The sequence below is a fragment of the Bos taurus genome, chromosome 10 (assembly GCF_002263795.3).
Source record: "Bos taurus isolate L1 Dominette 01449 registration number 42190680 breed Hereford chromosome 10, ARS-UCD2.0, whole genome shotgun sequence".
Lineage (NCBI taxonomy): Eukaryota > Metazoa > Chordata > Mammalia > Artiodactyla > Bovidae > Bos > Bos taurus.
The window spans coordinates 20,837,037-20,856,913 of NC_037337.1; the positions used below are offsets into that span (position 1 = coordinate 20,837,037).

At 54.9% G+C, this 19,877-nt stretch overlaps 2 protein-coding genes across 8 annotated transcripts; one reads left to right on the forward strand and one right to left on the reverse strand.

Annotated features, from left to right (window-relative positions):
* Positions 1-663: 663 nt before the first annotated feature.
* Positions 664-16,173, forward strand: ADCY4 (adenylate cyclase 4). 7 transcript variants are annotated; one of them, XR_003036717.2, is made up of 27 exons: positions 664-743; positions 1,042-1,248; positions 2,467-2,664; positions 2,769-2,930; positions 3,472-3,621; positions 4,063-4,211; positions 4,286-4,397; positions 5,121-5,248; positions 5,388-5,546; positions 5,800-5,932; positions 6,135-6,308; positions 8,774-8,817; positions 8,951-9,037; positions 9,231-9,300; positions 9,618-9,715; positions 10,376-10,460; positions 10,567-10,704; positions 11,582-11,692; positions 11,889-12,073; positions 12,253-12,337; positions 12,791-12,949; positions 13,878-14,024; positions 14,316-14,423; positions 14,543-14,657; positions 14,960-15,084; positions 15,168-15,371; positions 16,037-16,173. XR_003036717.2 is itself a non-coding variant. In XM_059890692.1 (27 exons), exons 2-26 carry the CDS (start codon positions 1,090-1,092, stop codon positions 15,318-15,320), a joined length of 3,234 nt encoding a protein of 1,077 aa, XP_059746675.1. In that variant the 5' UTR covers positions 664-743; positions 1,042-1,089; the 3' UTR covers positions 15,321-15,345; positions 16,037-16,173. The 7 variants fall into 7 exon arrangements, 6 of the variants coding, with proteins under 6 accessions (XP_059746675.1, XP_024853651.1, XP_059746674.1 ...); XM_059890692.1 differs by having other exon boundaries at positions 15,168-15,345; XM_024997883.2 differs by lacking the exon at positions 16,037-16,173 and having other exon boundaries at positions 15,168-15,491.
* Positions 16,174-16,738: 565 nt separating this feature from the next.
* On the reverse strand, positions 16,739-18,765 carry LTB4R (leukotriene B4 receptor). The gene is given in 2 exon segments (NM_001034738.1): positions 16,739-18,033; positions 18,650-18,765. A coding segment is annotated over 1 exon segment (1,050 nt). The 5' UTR covers positions 18,019-18,033; positions 18,650-18,765; the 3' UTR covers positions 16,739-16,968.
* Positions 18,766-19,877: the final 1,112 nt, after the last annotated feature.

The following is a 19,877-nucleotide window of genomic DNA, read 5'->3' on the forward strand; positions in this document are numbered from 1 at the left end:
GGCGCTCTCCCTGGGAATTCTCAGACCCCAGCACATCTTTGCCCTGCATGATGCCCCTAGGCTCTCTCATAGGTCAGCCCCCATACTACCACCTCCCTCCCCCACATATATTCACGCACACATTGCTTCCATGGACACACTGGAAACCTTTGATTCTCAGCTGGTATTTGGGAGTGGACAGCAATGGCTCCATGAAGCTACACGCAGATGTGCCCCTCCCATGGAGCTGGACACCACTGGAGTATAGACCGCTCAGACGTGGCCACAGCACTGCCATCCAGGCTGGAGGGGCAGGGAAGGATTGCCTCTCATCTGGACCTAGACCCTGGTCCCCCTGTGCCACCATGCTTTTCTTCCCCACATCCTTGCCAGCTTTTGCTCCAGCCCACCCTCAGTCTCCCCACACCCAAGGTTTGGGGCCCATTTTGACATTTAACACTTGGTACGGCCCACACCACCCCTTGCATCTCTCCCGCGGTCTACATTCCCATTCCTTGAGGGGAACAGATGTGGGGAGGCTGTGGTGTCAGGAGAGACAATCAGAGTGGGGGAGGAAGCGGGAGTGCCGAGCATGGCTAGGGCACAGGAAGGGCCGGGCCATCCCATCGGGGAAGTAGGAGGGGGCTGAGGTGCCTGGAGGGAAGCGCCTGCTGCCCTGGGCTCAGAGCTACTAACCTAGCAGCACGCTGACTCCATAACGGTGCCCCAGAGTTACTTGGTTCAGCTGCAGCAGCATCGCGGCCGTGAGTTGGGGGGAAAAGGAGGGGGGGGCTGGGGCTCCTTTGCTTTAACCCTAAATCCTGTGCCCCTGGCTTTTGCCTGAGCACCTCTGCAGTCTGGGTTTGAGGGTCGACATCAAACGAGTGGGGAGTCCCCTCACTGCCAGCTGGAAGAAGGCTGGGAGGCCCAGAGAGTACCTGGAAGGAGATGGGATTGCCGTGAGCTTGGGAGGTCTGGGAGCAAGTGGCGTGGTCCTGGTGAGAAGGGCACAGTTGGGGCTGGTCTGGGCCTCAGACAGTAACTCACCCTGGCCCTCCTCAGCCCCAGGGGTCCACCCCCAGGCAGTGTGGCGCAGGGCCTGGCGAGACCATGGCCCGCCTCTTCAGTCCACGGCAGCCCCCCAGCGAAGACCTCTTCTACGAGACCTACTACAGCTTGAGCCAGCAGTACCCACTGCTGCTGCTGCTGCTGCTGATCGTGCTCTTGGGGCTCCTGGCGCTGCTCCCTGTGGCCTGGGCAAGTGGCAGGGTGAGCAGGGGAGCGGAGGAGGGCTCTGGTGCAGGTGTCCTTGAGGACTTCGGGACAGGCACTGCCTCCAGGGCATTTTCAGGGTTGGGATTAGTGGGTCTTCTTTTCGATGTGTTTTCTTTGCTGGGACCCGGGAAGCAAGTGCTGGACCTTGCTAAGAGCTGCAGTGACCCTGCACAAGTCACTGCCTCTCAGGGCACAGTTCTGGGTCTATGCAAGAAGACAGCTGGCCCCTCGATGCTTCTAATTTTTCTGTGGGTCTGACCAATCTTACCCGTGCCTGTGATCTGCTGGTCCTAGGATTAATCCAACGCCGGGTTTTCCGATTTTCCAGGGGGGAAATTACACTGGGCCCCATGGGAATCTGTTTCCTGGTTTTCTTTCCCTCTTCGGGGGCTGTGCCACAGTTGTACCCACAGACTCCCAGAAAGCACTTTCCATCCTGCTCTCATTTAGTCCCCAGATAACCTATTTCCAGTTTCTTTTGTGGGGGAAAAGGGCTCTTCAGTTCCATTTCTGGAAATATCCTGCTACATGTTTTCTTTCCACATTTCGGAGGCAAGGTGGGAAACCCACTGGATGAGACCAATGGTCCTCCTCCAAGTCCAGGAAGAGGTGGGGACAAACGGTGGAGCCTGGGAACGGGGTGGTGTTTCTGCGCCTTGAGGAATGGGGAGATCCAGCTCCTAAGCAGGCAAGGGAGTTTCTCGGTGTCCCCCTGCCAAAGCACTGGGAGGTGGGGACAGGTTGAAACTCCAAGTCTCAGGCCCCTGGCAGGGAATTTCCCAAGCCAGTTGGCCTGATTGGATACACTCATGCTAAGTCCCTCTGTGAGCTAGAATTTTTCACTTCCTTTGGGATTCCAGGGGTGGGGTGGGGGTGGGAGGGGTGCTACAGTTCCTATCTGACAGATGAAAAACCTGAGGCTCGGAAAGGACATAGATTCACAAGCAGCCAATATGAGGTTGGAGCAAGGTCTTCTGGGTACATGGTCCAGGTTCCGTCGCCCTGCAGTATGCAAGTGAGATAGTGAGTTGAATCACAAGAGACTGCTGGCTCTGTTGATTAAAAACAGATTATTCGCATTTTCGTGTATTTCAATCTAATGTGAAAGACAAGTGGAGGCGCTTTGCTCACTGCTGTCTGCTCCTCCTCTTCTTGGATAAGCTCCCCAAACCCCACATTCCAATCTTGCCTCATGTTCCCCCTCCCCACCAGGAGCTGGCCGCAGACCCAGCCTTCCTGACCACTGTGCTGTGCGCTCTGGGTGGCTTCTCACTGCTGCTGGTCCTGGCTTCCCGGGAGCAGCGACTGCAGCGCTGGACGCGTCCCCTGTCAGGCCTCGTGTGGGCAGCACTGCTTGCACTAGGCCACAGCTTCCTGTTCACTGGGGGCGTGGTGAGCGCCTGGGACCAGGTGAGCAGGTGGAGCAGGGCAATGGGGGTTCCTAGGCCTCAAACATGCACCCAGGCCTGGAGGAGCAGCATAAGCTTGCAACTTCCCGTGCCTCTCTCCCCTAGGTGTCCTTTTTCCTTTTTGTCATCTTCACTGTGTATGCCATGTTGCCCTTGGACATGCGGGACGCCATCACCGCGGGTGTCACCTCCTCACTCTCACACTTGCTGGTCCTTGGGCTGTATCTTGGGCCTCAGCCTGACTCTCGGCCGGCGCTGCTGCCACAGGTGAGCACACAGGAAGCACAGGCTGCATCCGGGGCTGGCTCTGCTGGGCGCTGCTTGCTTCCTCTGGGCGTTCACCAGCTGTTTTGTTGAGCTGACTCCATGGCAGGGCTCAGGGTTGAAACAGACTTGGCGGAGCTGGTCCACAGTGCCAGCGCGATGCCTGCAAACGCCAGAAGAGGGCTCTGGCCCCCAGGGAAGGGAGTTCGCCAGGGGACCAGGGTGATGGGGACAGATGTGGATAACAGAACCTTCACAGAGAATGTAAAAATTAGAGCTTGAGTAGTTTCCTGCTGCCGCGTGGGCGGGGATGGTGGAGAGGTATTCTGGCAGAAGGGTTCTAGGCCTAAGAGGCTATGTTGGTGCAGCAACCAAGGGTCTGGATGGGGTGGCGGGGTGAGGGAGAAGAGCCCCCTACAGACTCCACAATGCGGCACCCGTTGCCTCGAAATACTCTTAACTGTAGAGTCCTCCCTGCCATCTCGGTTAGCCCCCCGCCCCCACCCCGGGGTGCCGCGTTGCCTGAGACTGACGCTCCCCGCAGCTGGCTGCAAACGCGGTGCTGTTCCTGTGCGGGAACGCGGCCGGAGCCTATCACAAGGCGCTGATGGAGCGCGCGCTGCGCGCCACGTTCCGGGAGGCGCTTAGTTCCCTGCACTCGCGGCGGAGACTGGACACCGAGAAGAAGCATCAGGTTCTCCGGGCCAGGAGGCCGAGCGGGGCTGGGGCTCGGAGAGGGGAGTTGTTTGGGTCACACAACCGAGCTCCGGAGACTGAATGACTTTAGGCGGGTCACTTGACCTGTTTCTTCCTTTATAAAATACAGCTATTGTCTACCTTGGAAGGCTGCTGTGAGGTTCAAAAAACCTGAATCTTGTGAAAGCACTTTAGAGCTTTATGATATTAAACGAAGGGCTCTAATTCCTGTGTTGGTGCTGGAAGTTTAATCCCTAACATCGATCAGTGCAGGGCAGAGCTGGAGCCGGGCTGTGGGCGGTGGGAAGGACCTGGGCCATGGCTCTGGTGAACACCTCTGGGGCTGGGGGAGTCTGTGGGCTCCTAGGAGTTTGAGGGGGTGGGGTTCCTGGCTTTAGGGAGTGGGGTGAGGGTTGGTGCTCATAGTTGCCTCCCTCAGGAACACCTTCTCTTGTCCATCCTTCCTGCCTACCTGGCCCGAGAGATGAAGGAGGAGATCATGGCACGGCTGCAGGCTGGACAGGGGTCACGGCCAGAGAGCACCAACAACTTTCACAGCCTCTATGTCAAGAGGCACCAGGGAGTCAGGTATGAAGGATGGCCAGAGGGGAGGGGGTGTGGGCTGAGACCCCAGCCCCACTGATGCTGTCTCCCCTGCCCAGCGTGCTGTATGCTGACATCGTGGGCTTCACGAGACTGGCCAGTGAGTGCTCCCCTAAGGAGTTGGTGCTTATGCTCAACGAGCTCTTTGGCAAGTTCGACCAAATCGCCAAGGTCAGAGGGGGCTTCCTTCCCCACCTTCAAACTCCCCACCCTGGAGAGACCCTGCCAGGGAAAGTCCTGCCTTATAAGATCCCTGTCCCACTTCCAAGCTCACGTGGGCTCCCAGATACTCCACTGCAGTAGGAAACCCTCTCAAACATCCCCAGGTATGGAACTACTCACGGCACACCTCAGACTTGGAGGGATCTTTCAACATCCTCACAGATGTCCCAAACACAACACCCCCGAACAGGCTCTGAGTCCCAGCACAGGTGTCTCTGGACACCACAACCAAATCTAGATGGATTTTTCTGATGCACTAATGTTAGGAGGCCCTTCCAAGGGAAATCTCTGCCCTCTGCATCCTCAGCTTAGCTACCTTGTCAGTCCCCAGGGATGCCCCCAAGGAATTTAATCTTGGGTGTCCTCCCAAAAAAAACCCTCAATCCTGAGATGACTTTCATATGCTCAAATCTGGATACACCCTACATGTGCCAAAGCTGGAGAGATTCACAAACATCCCAACTCTTCAGATGCCCTTCTGAGAAAGACAGCCACATACAAAACCTCAGCCAGCCCCATATCAAGCTGAGGGAGGCCCTAGATCTGATCTCGACACTCTCAACCTCAGAAGTTCTTCAGGGCTACCACATTTGCTCCCACTTGTCCCAGCTCCTTCCTGCCTCTTCTGGCTGCTAACCAGCTGCCGCCACCCCCTGCACACCCTTCCCCTAGGAGCACGAATGCATGCGGATCAAGATCCTAGGAGACTGTTACTACTGTGTCTCCGGCCTGCCGCTCTCACTGCCTGACCACGCCATCAACTGTGTGCGCATGGGGCTGGACATGTGCCGGGCCATCAGGTCAGCTGGGGGGGGCAGGATGGATGTGCAGAGGAGCAGGCAGGATGGTGGAAGTCCTCCTGGAAAGAGGGAGGGGTACAGTACACCATGGGTAGGGCTGAAGTCAGCATTCAGACTGTTCTCTACACATCTCGCTCAGGAAACTTCGGGCAGCCACAGGCGTGGATATCAACATGCGTGTGGGCGTGCACTCAGGCAGCGTGCTCTGCGGGGTCATCGGGCTACAGAAATGGCAGTATGATGTCTGGTCCCATGACGTCACTCTGGCCAACCACATGGAGGCGAGTGGAGTGCCAGGGTGAGAGCTGGGGCTCCAGGAGGCTATAGCGAAAGACCCATCAGGCCTCCCACATGCCTGGTTTTTATAGTTCTTTAAAATGAGCATGTTCTCAAGTGGGGCTCAGGGAGATCCTGGGGACAGGAAGGGGAGCTGGGAGACACCTCCTGTAGCACAGGATCTTGCTGGAAGTCAGACCTCCAGGAATGATCCTCGAAAGAAATGAGAAATTTGGAATCCATCCCTCCTGACTCCCCTTGCCCTCTTCTTCCAGACGAGTACATATCACAGGGGCTACGCTGGCCCTGCTGGCCGGGGCTTATGCTGTGGAGGATGCAGCCATGGAACACCGGGACCCATACCTTCGGGAGCTAGGGGAGCCGACCTACCTGGTCATCGACCCCTGGGTAAGAACCCAGCCTGGACCCCATGACCTGGCCCACCCCGACATCCACAGCCAATGAGCCTGATCTCGTCCATGCCAGAGATTGAGCTCCTGGGTCCTGATGTGTGTATCACGAGGGAGGGGACACAAGCCTTAAAGGAGTGTGGGGAGAATGGGGAAGTCAAGTCAACGTGATCTTGACTCTCAGCCCTCATATGGCCCAGGCTGCAGAGGAGGACGAGAAGGGTACTGCAGGAGGGTTGCTGTCCTCTCTTGAGGGCTCCAAGATGCGTCCATCACTGCTGATGACCCGCTACCTGGAGTCCTGGGGTGCAGCCAAGCCTTTCGCCCACCTGAGCCACGTAGAGAGCCCTGTGTCCACATCTACCCCTCTCCCGGTACGTGCACCTCCTTCATGAGCCCAGCACTTAACATCAACCCACCCCCGTGGCCCACTTCCAGCCCTTCCTGCCCCCTCCACCAGTGAGTCACTTGATGACATCCCAAGGTCCTGAACTGTCTGGTCACCCCAGTCACTGGTTCAGGACCTTCCTTGCCCTTCTTTCCAGAGAAAGGACAAAGATGACTTCCCTCTGAGCTGAGTTCAGAGAAGACTCAAGACCCCATAGACTCCGTGCCCATTGCTCCCCGGCCTCCATTCAGGAAGCCCTTCCCCTGGAACCATACTCCCTCCTAACTCTGAGGCCCATGCTACACACCCCTTCTCGCCAGGAAATGGGTCTGTTTAGCTCAGACCGCACGCTGTCTTCTTCAGTCCCTACTGGGACCAGGACAGTGGGGGCCAATCACTCGTTGCCCCCACTCTCCAGCACTTGTACACAGATAAGATGAAGTGAAAGTGAAAATCTCTCATGGGCTTGAAGAAGGAAGTAACAATGAGTGGGCAGCATTGGGGAGAGGACAGGGAGACTGGCCTACCCCTTGTCTGGAGAAAGCTAGGGCAGGATGTTACTGATCTATGCAAAACACTTCAACGTAATGAGTGATTCATCATCTGCCGGGAAAGCCTGCATCTCCCCCACAGGCTCTTGGTACTTGATGACGAGTGGCCTGAACCCCCTCATGCAGGGACCCAGGCCATGTCCCTAAAGGCTTGCCCTGGGATTCGATTCCTCAGCCTCTTCTTCTCCATTGTACCCCATCTTCCCGAAAACTGTTCAGCATTCCTAGCCACTTGTCCACAGATCTTCCCAGAATCTTCTCAGCAAGGTAGACCTGCTTGGATTTATGGGGTGACTCCAGAGTACCCTTTCTGTGTCCCATCCCCCCTCCTCTCCCATCCAACAGGAAAGCAGACCAGAGATCAGTGAGCAGTGGGGTGCGGGGAGGGGTGGAGGACCTTGGCAGCAATGGCTCAGTGGCTGAGTGCCTCAGCGTGGGGAAGGGGAGAGGTCAGAATGCTATGCTGGCAGGATGGAGAGGAAGGAAGGACCCAAGACCCAGTGACTATTGCAGGATGAGGCCGCCTGCTGGGGGTAGGAGAGAAGGGGGCTTGCCCAGGGGCTGTAAGACGGTGTTGAGTGCAGTCCTCATCCATCATGGTGGGGATGCCTCCTCAGAACCCTGCCAGATCTCCCTAAATCCTTCACTGTCATGCAGGCTGATAAGTGTTAGGGCAGAGTGGCAACCCCTTATTCTAAGGTATCTTTCAATGCGGGACCACACCAGCCCAGAAACTCCTTTCTCAGTTCCTGACGTTCCAGGGTCTCATTTAAATGTTAGGGATCCTGAGAATCACACTTGGATTACTATTAAACAGTGTGGAACTGTGGGGTGACTGGGCAGTGTTTGTGTGGTGGCTACCATCCATCCATATCTATTCCTTCTACAATCTTTCATTACCTACTATGTGGCATGCACTAGGGTAGTTCTTGAAAAGACAGAAATGAATGAGATAGTTCCCCGCCTTTAAATAATTTATAGGCATAGGCGTGGGCAGGAGGTAGTTTGATAAAAGTTAGACTCAGGTGTAGATGTATAGATGGTTCCATGCCTAAAACATCTCTCAATCACTCTGTCTCTCCCTCTCTGCTCCTCTCACGTACACAGGGTTTTGGTTTGTGGGCCAAGCCCACAGGGTGGCCCTGCTGTGACCTGTTTTCTTCACGTGAGCCAGGGGAGTGGGGAAAAATGATCACCCTACATCTTGCCACAGGTCGTGGCTGTGGCACTTCACCTCCTTCCTTGGTACTCATCCTCAGTTGCAGGCTGAATCTCACATCTCTGCACACATCGCATATTCCTTTTGGTGCAGAAGAGAATGACCTCAACCAGGTTTCTCTTCCTCTTCCCCATTGTTTTCCATTTTTGGTTCTCTCCCCTACCACCTCCCAGCTCAGCCTGATCATCATGAAAGGGCAGAGGAGATTCAAAGTGTTCTGCATTGCCATTCCAGTTTCAACCAACAGGGATTTTTTTGGCATGGGGTTATGGGCAAGTCACTGCCTTTGGAATCTGTTGCAGCCCTTAGGGAAGATGAGACACAAGAAATCACAGCCATCAAGCCTACAGAAGATCCAGGGTTGCCTCTTAAGTGATAGAAACTATGAGGAAATCAGAGGGCATAGAGATTCTCAGAGTCTGAAAGGCCAGAAAGAAGCTTGAAGAAATAAATGTGGTTTGTGGGCAGGTGGGATTTGGTAGAGATGGAAATGGAGAGAGAAATGGTGATGTGTATATAGAGAGATAAAGATAAAGATAGAAAGGGAGAGAGAGAGAGTTGAGTCAGATGCTCAAGTCAAGGCCCGTGCAAATTTGAAATGCCTCGCTGCAGAGAGGCTCCACCATGGTGAAGGATGCTCACTGTCTTTCATCTTCCTCCATCCCTGTGTTCTCCGTGCAGGAGAAGGCCCTGTCTTCCTTCAGCCCCCAGTGGAGCCTGGACCGGTGAGGTGGTCTGAGCAAATTTGAGTGGGATTGTCCCTGCGACCAACTTCCATCCTCCCTCAGGGGCTGCTCCTGCTTTGCCCAAATGCTTTTGAGGGTCTTCCTGGTGACAGGCTGGGCTCTCACTGTGCAGGAGCCGTACCATGAGGGGACCTGATGAGGAACTAGACACTGGGGATGCCAAGTTCTTCCAGGTCATCGAACAGCTCAATTCTCAGAAGTATGGAGATCTGAAGAGGGCTGGGAGGGCTGGAGGCCAGGGCTCGGGTGGTAGAGGAGGGACAGTGCTTCCTCTGCCCAGAAATGAAGGGAAAACCTTCCCAGCTCTAGCCTTTCCACTCACCTGACCACGCCCCACCCCCCACCCCCCGCCCCTTCCTCTTCCGGGCTTACTGCCCCCCACCTCCCATCAGACAATGGAAACAGTCAAAGGACTTCAATCCACTGACACTGTACTTCAGAGAGAAGGAGATGGAGAAAGAGGTAGGCTGGGAGATGGCACCAGAGGACTTCCCAACCTCAGTTTCTCTGCCTTGGGGAGGGGCAGGCCCTGTGGTCCCACCTCCCTTTCCCAGTTCTGGGCAGTTTGTGACCTTGAAGGGGTGAAGGGCTCGTACTAGTCCTTTGGATTTCTGGTTGGTGATGAGAGGAAGGAGGACAGCTCCTTGGAGAACCGGTAGGGGCTTCCTGGGTCAGAACTGGAGGGTGGGACAGTGAGTCTGGGGCCCACTCCTTGCTCAGGATTGACACCTTCAAGGTGATGGGCAGCACTGGTGCTGACCCCTCCCCATCCCTTGCAGTATCGGCTCTCTGCACTCCCCACCTTCAAATACTATGCAGCCTGCACCTTCCTGGTTTTTCTCTCCAACTTCATTATCCAGATGCTGGTGACAAACAGGTGAGCGACCCCTAGACAAAGGAAGCCCTGATTCTCCAAAAGAGATCCCCTGGCTCTTCCAGACCCCTAACCCACACTTTCTTCCCTTACTCACTTCCCCTCGGCTCAGGGCACTGAACCACAGAGGAAATGGAAATACTTGTCGTGGGGAACCAGTAATCCTAGCCCTCATCTCATTGTCTTACGTCCTGTGCACTTTCTGCATACCCCCAAGCATTTTCACGTGTCTATCTCCCTGTTCTAACAACAGTCCCACGAGATTTGGATTTCTTTTGTTTCCATTAAGAAATCCAAATCTCACAGCATATGAGCTTAGAGAGTAGGTCCCCACTCCTAGTTCGCTGCTAGGAAGGGTGAGGACTCATTCAGAACTCAGCCAGGTGAAAGAACTTTGGCCCAAAAGCCCAGAGACCAGTCTGATGCAGCCTCGGCCACTCTCATGAGCCCCCGTCCCTTCAGAAATTGTCCCTGGGTTATCCCAGTACTGTCCAAGACCCTGCAGCTTTCCCAGGTCATCAGTATGTAATGTCTTTCATCTGCCCAGGCTTCAGCAGCAGCCAGTTCAGATCCCCAGGACCACTTTTCCCTGTGTCCCCCACCCAGACTGCACACAGAAAGCCTGTTCTGGCTCTTCAAGGCCTCATTCTTGTCTCTCTGTAGGCCTCCAGCTCTGACCATCACCTATGGCATCACCTTCCTCCTCTTCTTCCTCCTCCTCTTCGTCTGCTTCTCAGAGCACCTGATGGTGAGGTGGGCTTAGGGGCAGAGTGGTGAGCTGGGGCCCCGACCATGACCTGGCCTGTAGTGGGTGCTCCAGCTGCATGGCTAAGATTCGCATGCTCCTTCCACAGAAGTGTGTCTTGAAAGGCCCCAAGATACTGCACTGGCTACCCACCCTGTCTGTCCTGGTGGCCACACGGCCAGGACTGCGAGTGGCTCTGGGCACCGCTACCATCCTGCTCGTCTTCGTCATGGCCATTACCAGTCTGGTGAGAGAGAAGGGGCCCTATGCACCCCCATCAGGCCATGCTGGACCTTCCAGATGCTGAAAGAGGACCCTTGGATTTGGGAGAACAGCTGGACTAAGGCCAGGGGATACTGGAAATGTTGGACAAGTATAAATGAAAATTACAGTCATGCACAGCCTACCACCTGGGCATAATTATCATTAATAACACTTTGGTGGACATCCTTCCTATCTTTTTTTCTATGTAGGCAGCTTTCCTTACTTACCTTGAAAATGAAAATAGTATTAGTCACTCAGTTGTGTCCAACTCTCTGTGACCCCATGGACTATAGCCTGCTAGGCTCCTCTATCCATGGGATTCTCCTGGCAAGAATACTGAAGTGGGTTGCCATTCCTTTCTCTAGAGGATCTTCCCAACCCAGGGATTGAACCTGGGTCTCCCAAATTGCAGGCAGTCTCTTTACCGTCTGAGCCACCAGGGAAGCCCTACCTTACACAATTATGATTTTGAAAGCTGAGTTTGGCAGGTTTTTTAGAACTTAGAATCATTCCTAGAATTCTATCCCTGAAAAACACTTTAGGAATCATCCCCCAACCAAGTTACAAAACCAGAAGCTGAGGCCCAGAGAGATTATGTGGTTGGCAAAAGATCACACAGTGATCTTGGATCGTGGATCTTTTGATCCATGACGGTGCTCATGACACCCACTCCCCCAATCCCTGCTCACTCCCAGCAAGGACCCCAGCACCGAGACTCCCTCACCAACCAGGGAGGATAGCAAGATCTGCCACTTTGGCAGAGTCTGGCCCCGACTCACCCTTGGGTCAGCTGAAACCCAGATGAAGTCACCATCATGCCCAAGCAGCTGCCTGCTGCCTCAGCTCCTTGTCTCCCGCAGGTCTTCTTACCAGCAACATCAGCCTGCCCTTTTCAGGCTCCCAATATGTCCTCCATGGCTTCCAACCTCTCCTGGGAGCTCCCTGGGTCCCTGCCTCTCATCAGCATCCCAGTGAGTGTCCCCCACAGCCCTGAACGTCCCTCCCCCACTCCATCCTGCGGACAGGGACAGACACAAGTCCCACTCGGTGTGTGTTTGTGTGGCTGTCACCTCTGCCCCTCCTTGATGGGACAGGAGCCCTGGGGTGTCCCTCGCCCCTGCCCGTGGGACAGGCCCCACCTCCTGACCGCCCTGCCTGGCCCCACAGTACTCCATGCACTGCTGCGTGTTGGGCTTCCTCTCCTGCTCCCTCTTCCTGCACATGAGCTTTGAGCTGAAGCTGCTGCTGCTCCTGCTGTGGCTGACGGCCTCCTGCTCCATCTTCCTGCACTCCCACGCCTGGTTGTCCGACTGCCTCATCGCCCGCCTCTACCTGGGCACCTTGGACTCCAGGTGCGCATGGCCGCTGCACAGAGGGGCCCAGGCTGGGATGGGACAGAGCAGAACTGTCCGCATCTCTCTGCCTGAACCACCCACAGGGCAAAGAGAGAGGGAGGCAGAGGGTTACATGGGAGCCGGTGCAGGAAGTGATAGGGAAGCCATGGGACAACGCTTATCTGTGGCCTCCTCAGGCCAGGGGTGCTGAAGGAGCCCAAACTGATGGGAGCAGTCTCCTTCTTCATCTTCTTCTTCACCCTCCTAGTCCTGGCTCGGCAGGTAAGTCTCCCAGCTCACCACTCCAGGGCCTCCCTAGGAAGGGTGAGGCAGGGTCCCCATATATGTGACTTAGTCCCTCTCACCCTTTCCCTTAATTTCACATTTCCAGGGGCGAACCCAAATGGTCTGTCCATTGGCAGCTTAAAGTGAAATTTCCTGCTCCCTTTCTTCTTCTTTGCTCCCTAAGGGGTGTGCCCTTAAATCCTCCCCTCCACCCCTCTCTCCCACCCCAATCTAGGAAAATCATGTTTAAGAAAAAAATCCTCCACCCCTACTGCCCTCCCTCATTTGAATCTAGATTTGAGGCAGTCTCCCTGGGCAGAGTTGCACCTTAAGCTTTTCTCTAAACTGGGGGTATGGTGTGGTTTTAAGCATCATGTGTGAGGGGTGAATGCTCAGAAGCCGGGCCCTCCTGTACCGTGCCTCCCCATGGCCCGCTGTGACCCTCCACAGAACGAATATTACTGCCGCCTGGACTTTCTGTGGAAGAAGAAGCTGAGGCAAGAGCAGGAGGAGACAGAGACAATGGAGAACCTGACTCGGCTGCTCTTGGAGAACGTGCTCCCTGCGCACGTGGCCCCCCAGTTCATTGGTCAGAATCGGCGCAATGAGGTGACTCCCCATCCCCAGCTCCTGAGCCCCAGAGGACGAGAGCCTTGGCTTGGCCCATCTTGTCTGGACTCCTGCCTGACGGGTTGGGCAGCCACCCAAGCCCCCATGCCTGTCAGGGGCCTCCGTTTTCACAAGTTCTTAGGCTCTGTCTTTGGTGAGCACAGTCTCTGCCTCCCAAGGTCTTACGGGGAAGGAGTGTTCTCTCTGATGGCTGCTCCCTACCCTTCAAAAGCCTCATGGAGTGTCAGTGGGAACTGTGTGAAGGACATAGTCCTCCCATCCCTCTACCCCTTCACTGTCCACTTTGGTAGCCATTAGCCCCAGTGTGGCCATTCTTTAAAATAGAAGATTCAGTTCCTTGGTCACGCTGGCCCCGTTTCAAGTGTTCCACACCTGCTTTGGCCAGTGGCCACCATATAGAGCAGCGCAGCCAACAGAACATTTCCATCACCACAGAAACTTCCGCTGGGTGATGCTGCTCTAGACTCTTCTTTTCCCTACTATTGCTTTTTTTTTTTTTTTTTAGTTTGAATAGCAAAATTTATTTCTCAGAGTTCTGGAGGCTATTAGTGCTTCATTTTATCTTCCAAAGTGTAGCTATCTTTGTAAGCTGACTTAACACTTTTCAGCAATAAGATATAAAGATAATTCCCATGGATATGATCCTAGTTCCAAAAGAGACTCCCTTCACGTTGCCGTGAGGTGATCTTGACTCCGAACTTCTCTCTTTCCTGGAATCACAGTGAGACCCAATCTTTAACTCCTGCGTCACATCCCTGGAGCAACCTGACCCTACCCCTCTGCTTCCTTCCTGATCTTTCTTAAACTGAGGGGGAGGCGTCTGGACACAGGGAGGAGGAGCCATACAGACCCAGAAGGGGGAAGAACAGGGCATAGCCCCTCATGGCAGCCCCCTGCCCCCCCCCAGGACCTCTACCACCAGTCCTATGAGTGTGTGTGTGTCCTCTTCGCCTCGGTCCCAGACTTCAAGGAGTTCTACTCTGAATCCAGCATCAACCATGAGGGGCTAGAGTGTCTGCGGCTGCTCAATGAGATAATCGCTGATTTTGATGAGGTGACAGCTCCAAGGGTCACCCCCAGACCCTATGTCCTGGATTCTAGAATTTCCCACCAGGCCCTCCTTCCACTTCACTCTCCTGGCCGGGAGGACCATCCTCCCCTCCCCAGCCCTCCGGCTCCTCCTCTGATCCCCCAGCTCTGCCCTCCCCAACAACTCTGCTCACTGCGACTCTCGCCGTGCCACCATCCCTGACCCCACAACTGGTCCTTTAGCTTCCAAAAGCCTGGGGCTGGGCTTCTGGGAGAGAGCCAGAGAGACTGGGGACACAGCCTCCTTTCTGTACAGCTGCTCTCCAAGCCCAAGTTCAGTGGGGTGGAGAAGATCAAAACTATCTGCAGCACCTACATGGCAGCTACCGGCTTGAACGCCACCTCTGGACAGGATGCACAGCAGGTACCACATATCCCTTCCTTACCTGCTGACCCTCTTCTGGGCTCTCCTTGGTGGGCCCATAAGTGGGCCTTATCCCTGTGCCTTCATTGACCCGTCCTGGTGGGCTGGCCCTTTGCCAGGATGCTGAGCAAAGCTGCGGCCACCTTGGCACCATGGTAGAGTTTGCTGTGGCCCTTGGGTCTAAGCTGGATGTCATCAACAAGCACTCATTCAACAACTTTCGCTTGCGTGTAGGTGAGGACCCTCCCTTCCTGGGGCAGTTTGGGACTTCCTTCTCAGCTTCCCAAGCTCTCCCTCCCCCAAGTCCTTTGTTAGCTGCTCCCCAGCTCATCCCTGGAAACCCCTGCAGACTCACCCCTTGGGATGGAGCATGAAGCTAGAAGGCCCATACACTTCCTTCCCTAAGCAGCACTCCTCTGGCCTGTCCTTTCCTCCAAGGCCCCCAGCCCCTTCAGTCTAGTTCCCTGAGCTTTCTTCCCCACTCTCCTTCTTCAAAATTCCCCCTCAGGGCCCCTCTTTACCACACCTCTTGTCAGGGTTAAACCACGGACCTGTAGTGGCTGGAGTGATTGGGGCCCAGAAACCACAATATGACATCTGGGGCAACACGGTGAATGTGGCCAGCCGCATGGAGAGCACAGGTGTCCTGGGCAAGATTCAGGTGAGGGAGCCACTCAGAGGCGTGGGGGCAGGGGGACAGGGTTAAGGATACCCCCACATTCCCTCACCCCTTTCCAATTGCAGGTAACAGAAGAGACAGCCTGGGCCCTCCAGTCCTTAGGCTACACCTGCTACAGCCGGGGCATCATCAAGGTCAAAGGCAAAGGGCAGCTCTGCACCTACTTCTTGAACACAGATTTGACACGAACTGGACCTCCCTCAGCCACCCTAGGCTGAGAACCCATCCCCGTCCTCTCCATCTGTAAGCTCCTCAGTAAAGAGACTCTGGTATGTCTGGGTTAGAACTGATGTCAGGAGCTGCTAGTTTAGCTGAGGAGCATCTTCTCCTCGCCTCTCAGTAGGACTGCTTCTTCCCAGGCCACACTGAATATATGTGTGCAAGTGTGAGCATGAGTGTGTTAAAAAGGAGTGATTTTTTTCTCACAAGCTCAGCAAAAGGACTGCCTCTGCTTCCCTGCCTGCCTGCCAACCTGATTCCAGTATTGGGTACCCTTGGAAGTAGAATTTTATCCACATGACTCAAAACAAAGACTTGTCCTCTCCTGCTTCCCACCCACAAATACTGGAAAGAATCTCCAGGAAAATGTCATTTGATTTTTATTTACACAACAAACACTAAATAAGCACCTGTTATGTGCTCACTATGTAGCATAGGTAGGAGGCCTGGGATATAATCTATTAGGTCCCTCCTCATTTCAGCTACTGTTCTCAAGCTGACCCACCATGCTTTCTAGCAAGGACATGTATACAGTTGGGGGTCTCCAATTCTCAGGTCTCTCAGATTCTCCATTGCTTCCTTTTGCCTCCTGCCCAGATGCTGATATTACATAGGTCCTAAAGCATCCATGGCTCATTCCTGCTCACATTTTGGGGTCCATGAGAGGTATCTTGATGTGCAGAAGTTACACAAGGATTTTTGACTTTTCTCCTAGGTGTCTTTCTCTTTTTATGCAAGAGATTCAAAAAGTAAACTGCCGCTACCATCTTCTTAAAATGCTGTCAGAACACAGCCAGTCCAAGGCTCTCCAAGACAATAGTCTTCCCAAGTAAAGAATGACCCAACCTTTTCGCTTTTGCAAATCTTCATTTCCTAAGGGTGACCACATCACAGAGGGCCTTCAGCTCCAGCCTGTACCACAGCATTTTAGGGGCTGGCAAGATGCTGATGTGCAGAGTTCTAAGGAATAAGATCTGACGACTTGGCTCGCTGGTGAGACTGCCTCCAGAGAGAGAGGGAAAAGAGGCAATCCCCCAAGACATCTCCCATTGACAGGACAAAGAGTACTGGCAGGAGGTTGGAGTCCCGCTAACAAAGATCCCCACCCCAGCCCTCTGGGCAGACACCTCATAGCAGGTCTAAATGTTCTTCCTGTGCTGAGTCAGGGAGTCTGGAGTGATGGGCACGCCTGGGTGGTCCTCCTTGGCCAGCTCCTTCAGGGGTCTGCAGACCTGTGTTGTTCCAAGTATGATCTGCAGATCGCCTTCCTCAGAATGGGGGTGGGAAGGTCTGATTTCTCCATCTGTGTCCCAGAACTGAAAAGCACAGGGGACTAAAGGACGTGCCACTCTGCTACTGAGAAGGAGCAACCAGGAGCACCCCAGTCTCCCGTCATGAACGCATCACACACACCCAGTTTCAGACTTCAGTTTTAATTGTAAAGCTGCCTGTGGGGACCCGGTTCCCATTCAGCCCTGAGTTGTGCCCCTCCCCGCCTTCCGCTCCACTTTCCCACCAGCGTTCTCTTCCTCGGGGAAGGAGGGGGCTGGTCAAAAATTGGGTCAGGCCAGCGGGGAGGGCATTCCCCCAGGAGGAAAGCTATGGTCCTTGCACTGCAGCCACCCAGCAGGCCTAGTTGAGTTCGCTTCACTCGAGAGGGTTGGTGGAGGCAGTGAGGCTCTCGGCGGGGTCAGGCTCAGGAGAGGCGGGGGTGCCCCTCAATGTCTGGGCCAGGGTGCCCTTGCGACGGCTGCTGGACGTCTCGGAGCCGGTGCCCTCTAACAGCTTGGCGATGAAGCCCACGCCGGCTGAGCGCAACAGGCCGCCCCCGGCACACGCGTACAGCAGGGGGTTCACGCTGCTGCTCAGGAAGGCCAGCGTGATGAGCACGTGGCGGGCCAAGAGCAGCCGCCGACCCACCGGTCCGGAACCCAGGGCCTTGCCCGCTGCCGCGCGGAACCCCTCGGCCAGGTTCACCACGTGGTAGGGCAGCCAGAAGGCGGCGAAGGCCAGGATGATGAGCGCCACCAGGCGGCCGGTGCGGCGGCTGCGGCGGAAGCGCCGGGCCCGCAACCTGCGCCCGATGTCGCAGTAGCTGGCCACCACGACCAGGAAGGGCAGCAGAAAGCCGGTGATCACCTCGAAGAACAGATGGAAGGCCCGATGTCTTTCGCTGGGGTACTTCAGGAAGCAGGTCAGGCTCCTATTGTTCAATCCCAAGTGCACCGTGCGGTACAAGAGGACGGGAGTGGCCAGCAGAACAGACATCACCCAGATGCCGGCCAGCACCCGCCAGGCGACTGCCTTGGTGCGCAGCTTCTGGGACACAAAGGGGAGGGCCACCGCCAGCGAGCGGTCCAGACTCATGGTCATGATAAGTAGGACGCTGGCATACATGCTGACTCCACAGACATAGTGGAACAGGCGGCAGCTGGACAATCCAAAAGTCCAGGTGCCTTGCGCCACAGAGTAGAGGAAAAAGGGGGCAGTGAGCAACACGGCCAAGTCGGCCAGGGCCAAGTGCAGCACCATCAGGGCAGTGACAGAGCGCTTCCGCAGCTTTGCCAGGATGCTCCACACTACAAAGCTGTTGCCAGGAAGCCCTACAGCCAGCGCCACTGACAGTACGATGATGACCAGCAGAGAGATGAAACTGACTCCTGATGAGGAGGGTGCTGCAGGAGATGTAGTGTTCATGGCTATAGCAAGGACCTGAAGAGTGAGGGTGACACGCACATGAAGGAAGGGTTTCCTGACACTCCCGATACACCTAGTCTGGGTACTCTCATCTGTCTTCAAGGTCAGCACCATCAGATGCTGCTCACCAGGGTATACTACCCTTATCATCACCCACTGACCTGTCTTAAGGGGATCTGGCTGAGTAGAAAGATTAATTTCCTAACTGTGCCACATACCCCCTTCCTGCCCATAGACCCAATTGCAAAATGTACAGCAACAGCAGAGGCAGTATTTCCAGACCTGTCAGCCTCCATACCTTAGGAGACCCTAAAATCCAGAACCAAAGTGGAGGCTTTTCTTAACAATGCTGTACCTCTCAAAAGGCTAGCTCCTTTCCCCTACCACCACCCGACCCCTGCCAGACCCTCAGCCCACTCAAGTGCCACTGCCCTCTTCCAATCACCTACCCACTCACCCCAGAGGTGCCCAGGCTCCACCAAGAACAACAGGGATGGGGAAGATTTCATGGACAGGAGACAAGACCAAGTCCTCTCAAGTTCCTTTACCACTGGTCAGCTTTCTTTGGAAGTCCTTTGGACCTTACAGCTGTGCTCCCTCCCCCCACCTCCCCTACTCCCAGGGTACTTACTTAAGGCTTTGCCGGGCACTGGTTGGAAGCTGGTGCCAATCCCAGGGTGAGGGCAGAATGGCGTAGCCTATCCCCAGATCCGAGCCGGTGCCAGGGGCCTGGCCTGGGGTCTGGGTGCTATCAGTTAAGTCAGCTAGAGAGGAAGTACCACAGAGCAGGGGAGGGAAGATGCATCTTCCTAAGGGTGGGGCCGAAACTCCTACCCGCTCCCTTCCCTAGGTGGGGTGGAATAGTCTTTGTGTTCCAGAGTCCAGTGGGGAGGAGGACTCCTCAGGGGTGGGGCCAGAAGAGAAGATCCCCGAAGGGGTAGTGAGAGAGGAAAGAGTGAGGGGGCGGGTAGGCTGCAGTGTGGCCTCAGATGCAGGTCTAGATTGAAGAATTGAACAGAATGATGAATTGTGTCATGCAGGAGAAGGGGGGAAGGAAGCCAGAGAGGGGAAATGGACTCAGACTGAGAGGTCAGAATGTTGAGTATCTTTATATCTTCTGTGAACGATGTAGATTTTCAGATTAATAGGAAATGTGGGCTGGGGCTGGGGCTCAGTTCTGGGCTTGGGTCAGGTGACGTCATGACTTAAAGAGGACAGCACTCTGTCTTTGCCTTGGTTTCAAGCCATGACTGGGATTTGGTGGAGAGGACTCCCTTCCAGTACCCTCCATCCCTCCCCTCATTTAAAAGAACTAGTTCCATTCTAGGTCCATCTCCTTTTTCTTTCGTAGAAGCCAAATGGTCTCTCTAGTATCACAGAGAATGACAATTTCTTCCCCTTCCTGAACCACTTGTCTTGCACTTGCCAATGTGGCTAAGCTGCCACATGAATTTGGACTTAAGATGTGGGCGCTGGGCAAGTAAGTCAGCACCACATCTTTCCTACTTTCCCACAGCTGACTTCTGTCCCACCTTAGACACAGAGGGAAAGCAGAGATGAGCACAAGAAGCAGACATGAGAGAGGGGGGAAACCAGGAATGTGGAAAGCGAAACAGCCCCCAAAAGGATCACTCTTCCCCCTCCCTGGAAGGAGGGCAGTCTCCTCTTCTTGACTCACCTGCAGAAGCTAAGAACCAAGAAGTCTAATCTTCAATCCAATAACTAGCCTTCCTGCTTCCCTTCCAACTCCACCCCTTCTTGGGAAATACGCGTAGTGGTGCTAATGGGTACGAGTGGAATGGTGGTCATTGAGGTCCCTTAACCTTTGTCGTGGCCCCAGCTTTCCTGCTTTGAGAAAA

Bases quoted from the DNA above. Each gene is read 5' to 3' on its own strand.
- ADCY4 (XM_059890692.1), top strand. From the start codon at position 1,090: ATGGCCCGCCTCTTCAGTCCACGGCAGCCCCCCAGCGAAGACCTCTTC. The intron at 10,705-11,581 runs GTGAGAGAGAAG...TGTCTCCCGCAG, and splicing joins TCATGGCCATTACCAGTCTG to GTCTTCTTACCAGCAACATC. The intron at 12,338-12,790 runs GTAAGTCTCCCA...GACCCTCCACAG, and splicing joins TCCTAGTCCTGGCTCGGCAG to AACGAATATTACTGCCGCCT.